Source organism: Octopus bimaculoides, chromosome 1, assembly GCF_001194135.2.
Source record: "Octopus bimaculoides isolate UCB-OBI-ISO-001 chromosome 1, ASM119413v2, whole genome shotgun sequence".
Classification (NCBI taxonomy): domain Eukaryota; kingdom Metazoa; phylum Mollusca; class Cephalopoda; order Octopoda; family Octopodidae; genus Octopus; species Octopus bimaculoides.
This window is the reverse complement of record NC_068981.1, coordinates 94,516,229-94,520,942: the sequence shown is the minus strand read 5'-3', so window position 1 is coordinate 94,520,942 and position 4,714 is coordinate 94,516,229. Positions and strand designations below refer to the sequence as shown.

Here is a 4,714-nt window from a genome sequence, read left to right as displayed (position 1 = left end):
TGCTTTAACCCTAACCCTAACCCTAACCCTAGGGTTAGGATTAGGGTTAATTGTTTCAGAATCGTTTGTTTATGTAGTCGGCACTTAATGTATATCGGCTGAATGGACGTCAGTGATTGGTTGAAATTACAGAAATACGACAACTTTAACATGGAATAACTTATGGATTTCTTTTTTTTAAAAGAAGACTAAGAGAAAAAGATGTTTTATATGACACATTCTACCAGTGTTCCAAGTTTCAAAGTGTTTCGTTAATGAAAAATGTGGCCCCCGTTTTAAAAAAGATCCCAAATTTGAGGGAAGGATATTTCCTAGTGCCACGATTGACCCTAGTAACAGATAATTATTTTATTGACACCAAAAGAATGAAAGAAAACAACACTTTGCACTGCATAAGAGCCCCAAAATTTCGCAAGTTATCTTATCCGATGCTGTACCGACTCTACTTCCTATCAAGCTTAGTAACCCATAAAATAATTTTTAAAATCTTAAAATCTTTCCAATAACAAAAAAAAAATGACTTAAAAGTAATTCTTGAATTTACAAGTAACTCTTGAAATATTAATCTATAATCTGAATTCTTAGAATGATTAATTTAAAATGTAGAAATTCCACGTTTTATATAGTTTCTTATTCCTACTTTCGTGCCTAAATAGATTTTCATTAAATTGTTTCTGCGAGTTATCGATTTCGATTATGTCTTCGATTCTGTGCTTTGGTTATGGGTGTAAAACACGAACACACGCATGCCAAGAGCACCAGAATAATATCACATCATAGACATGATTCTGCTTATCATAAAATGTGTTCGAGTGTTCAATAACCTTTTAGAAATCGTTTACGTTATGAAATAATGTTAATGAAGATTTATTTATAAATTCATGAATGAAAAGAGAAATAGCATTTGTAAAACATATAAGTTCCAGGAATCTTGTGAGTATGAGTGAACCAATGAAGTTTGATTTCAGGTATAATGCAGAATTTTTAATGATCCATCTGTAGTGAAGCTCAGACTATATCATTATCCCACTTTACAAAAAAAAAAAGAAATCGTGGCACTAGGAAATATCCTGGATCTTTTTTAAAACGGGGGCCACATTTTTCATTAACGAAACACTTTGAAACTTGGAACACTGGTAGAATGTGTCATATAAAACATCTTTTTCTCTTAGTCTTCTTAAAAATTGCATCAAAATCTGGTTTCAACAGTATTTTCATCAACATCGACCGGTTAAAAATTATCAACAGGGCAGACCTTAACTATTTTATCATATATATATATATATATATATATATATATATATATATATATATATATGTACGTATGCATATGTATATGTACATACATACATACATACACATACATACATACATACATACATACATACATACATACATACATACATACATACATTTGAAAGAACCTTGTACCTAGCGGGTTGACGCCTGTTGACGCCTGAACTACAGATGTTGTGTATATAGTGTGTGATTCTTGGGTTTTATTGCTATCAATCTTGCTATCATTGTCACCACAACCATCACCATTATCATCATCAATATGATCAGCAACAACAACCATAACTTTCTCTGCGTAATTGTTGTCGTCACTAATAGTGACCTGTATTTTTATTCTTTTATATTCCAGATTTGTGGAGAGTAGAAACAGTTTCTCTATGTGCACGTTATGAAATCATTGCACCAATTCTTTACGCTATTGAAAAAGCACATTTTGCTCAGAAGACGTCAACCAGTAAGTCACACACTTTATTCATTTCCCATTATTAAAGTACTGCTTATGTTCTGAGTTCAAATTCCACTGCGACCTATTTTGCTTTGCATCTTTCTGGGTTTGATTAAATATATACCATTCTAGTACTGAAGTTGATTTCATTAACTGAATTCTACTACTAAAATTTAGGTCTTATACCCAAGTTAGTAATTCTTATGGATTGGTAAAATCGTAAAGAGCGTTATACGAAATACCTTGCGGGGTTTTTTTTTTCTGGCTTTTTACCTTTTGAGTTTGAAACACAAAGGTCAACTTATCCTTTCATCAACTAGCTCACGATGCTCAGAAGTTCTGATCTTGTGCCTAAATTATAATTCATACCACTAAGTTTTTGTCTTCCATCCCTCTGATGGTCGAAAAAAAGATACAAGTTAGATGATATTGGGCTCAATGTAATAGACTAACCCCATCCTTCAAAATTACTAGCCATGTGCCTAAATCAGAACCAATTATCTCAGTTCAACTATTACTGAGGGCGATGTGCCCTTCATCCCTTTGGAGTAAATAAAGTAAAGTCCAAGTCAAATACTGCGGACAATGTTATCGATTATTATCCTCCCCTAAAATTGTTTGGTGGTTATGGTGCAAGAAGGTGTGAAGCAGAAGCTACTGAAAAGGCTGAATAAAGATTTTCATATTGGCCAAACCCCCCATTGATTTTTCAATTTTCACTTGGAAAGGAAAGTGTAGACGGAGAAGAAAATGATGGTAGAGTAGGAGGTGTTGGTTGGAGAGGGGAAACGAGTGCAGAGAAGAACATGCTGTGTCCAGTAAATTCATTTGATTATTGGGTGGGAGTGACGAACATGGTTTGAGCGAGTATGCCTACTCTGGGCAATATGCTTGTAGGTAACGAAATAGCAACTGTAATAATAATTTTAGAGACAAATAAAAAAAATATCATCACTGCCATCATCGTCATCATCACCATCATCATCATCATTATTGGCATCATGCTTTCAGCTGTTCCTAGGAGTTTCTGTTGTTGTAGCCACGGGCTTTTGTGGTGGAGAACTGTAGGAGTAAATTGTACTTAACAGTCCGAAACAGAAATTTTTCAGAACCGGTCCAATTCCTTGTACTTTTCCTGTAAGCACCAAAAATATGGCTTATGAACATGTGCAAGAGATTTTAATATGACTATAACTATCCAGGCTTAAACATGCCACTTTCCCTATTTTAAGGAATCAAAATTTTTTCGAATTCCACCAAAAGCTCTCCAACCGTTACCATCCCACCTTTTTCTTTTAAAAGAATCTTTAATCACGTTAAAGATTCTCTTTTGACACATGCCTTGTTGGAAGAATCAATCACAGTTCCAGAAAAAGAGATTTTGTCACATGTTGACATCGAACATGAAACAAAAGGACTTCAATCTTGCTAAAAGCAGACTATATTGGGTGGTTTGCCAACCTATGCCTATTATAAAAATGACAACAGCTGTGTATACTATCAAACAGTTGCTACTCTCAATAAACATGCTCATCCTGTAGATGGGTGTCAATAGATATGAGAAACACCACCAGATGACTCAATTAAAATACTGTGATTTTGAGATTTCATTTAGGTATGCAATCCCCAACTCGACATAGTTTTGGTCCATGGTATGATGTTACACTTAGTGATGGCAGCAGTTTTTATTCTTATCTTTTACACCTTTCAGTTATTGGGCTGTGGCCATGCTGGGGCACCGTCTTGAAGTGGGTTTAGTTGAATAAATCAATCTCAGAATGTATTTTTTAAAGCCTGATACTTATTATATCAGTTTCTTTTGCTAAACCACAAGATTACATGGATGTAAACAAACCAACAATAGTTATCAAGTTGTGGGACAACACATATCTATCTGTCTATCTATCTATCTATTTATCTATCTATCTATCTATCTATCCATCGATCTATCTATCTATTTATATTTTGATGGTGACTCCACCTCTTTCAGAGCATTATTTTAATCAGAAGGGACTACAATGTCTAACAGAGTACAGATTCTTATTCCTTATATATGGATGGTTCACTTTGTTAGTCTAGACAGACATGTCACAGATTATTTGTAGCCAGATTATTGTTTTATGTACCCAGTTTATTACGTTTTAAATTCTTTTTTAATTTCACACCAAAGTTTTGGCATATTGTTCCCTGAGCATGGATTGATGATCATAAGAATCAGATTTTTTCTAATCCACTTTGTCCTTAGCAGTCAGAAAAATTGGGTGTAAACCAATAATAAAGATGATGTTAATGATGAGAACAGATAAGGGTTAATAAATAAGTGCACAAGAAAACCTTTAAGCATGGTACAATATGGATTTTTCTCTTTACAAAACCAACTTTTACTAGCAAGAAATAGGAAATCAATTGAATTAAGCAGACTATAATTCTGGTACTTTTTAAGGAAGGACAAAGTTTACCCTGGATAAATTTGAAGTTAAAAAGTTAGAGCAACAAGCATACATACTATAAAATACTTAATCAAATGCTCTCTTTGCTACTAACTCAATGCTCCTGTTACATAATATTCACAATATTTCCTTCTTTGTCATTATCCCTTGGAAAACCACACCTTGCTCATAATTTTCTACAGTTATTGACTTACAGTTGTTTAAGAACATCAGCTGTATCAGTGTTGTGAATATAGGAGTCTTAAACAAGGATATATTGTCAACAGCACTAAAATTAATGTTGTTTGGAATACAAACAAACCAAAGAAACCACAACTTTCAAACATATTTACCCAATGTACAACCGTATCGATATATAAATTCCATAAGTAAATTATATATATATATATATATATATATATCTTTATATATATATGTGCTGTGCGTGAGAAGACCCGGCAAGCCAAGTGAGATCGTTGCCAGGGCCCCTGGACTGGCTCTTGTGCGGGTGGCACATAAAAGACACCATTTCGAGCGTGGCCGT

At 33.9% G+C, this 4,714-nt stretch overlaps 1 protein-coding gene across 1 annotated transcript in view; it reads left to right on the top strand.

Annotated features, from left to right (window-relative positions):
• Positions 1 to 4,714, top strand: part of LOC106873158 (uncharacterized) — a 121,184-nt gene that overhangs the window by 40,306 nt on the left and 76,164 nt on the right. Inside the window, exon 2 of the mRNA XM_052966834.1 lies at positions 1,646 to 1,750. Coding sequence (XP_052822794.1) covers positions 1,646 to 1,750 — 105 coding nt within the window. The remainder of the gene's footprint in view (positions 1 to 1,645; positions 1,751 to 4,714) is intronic.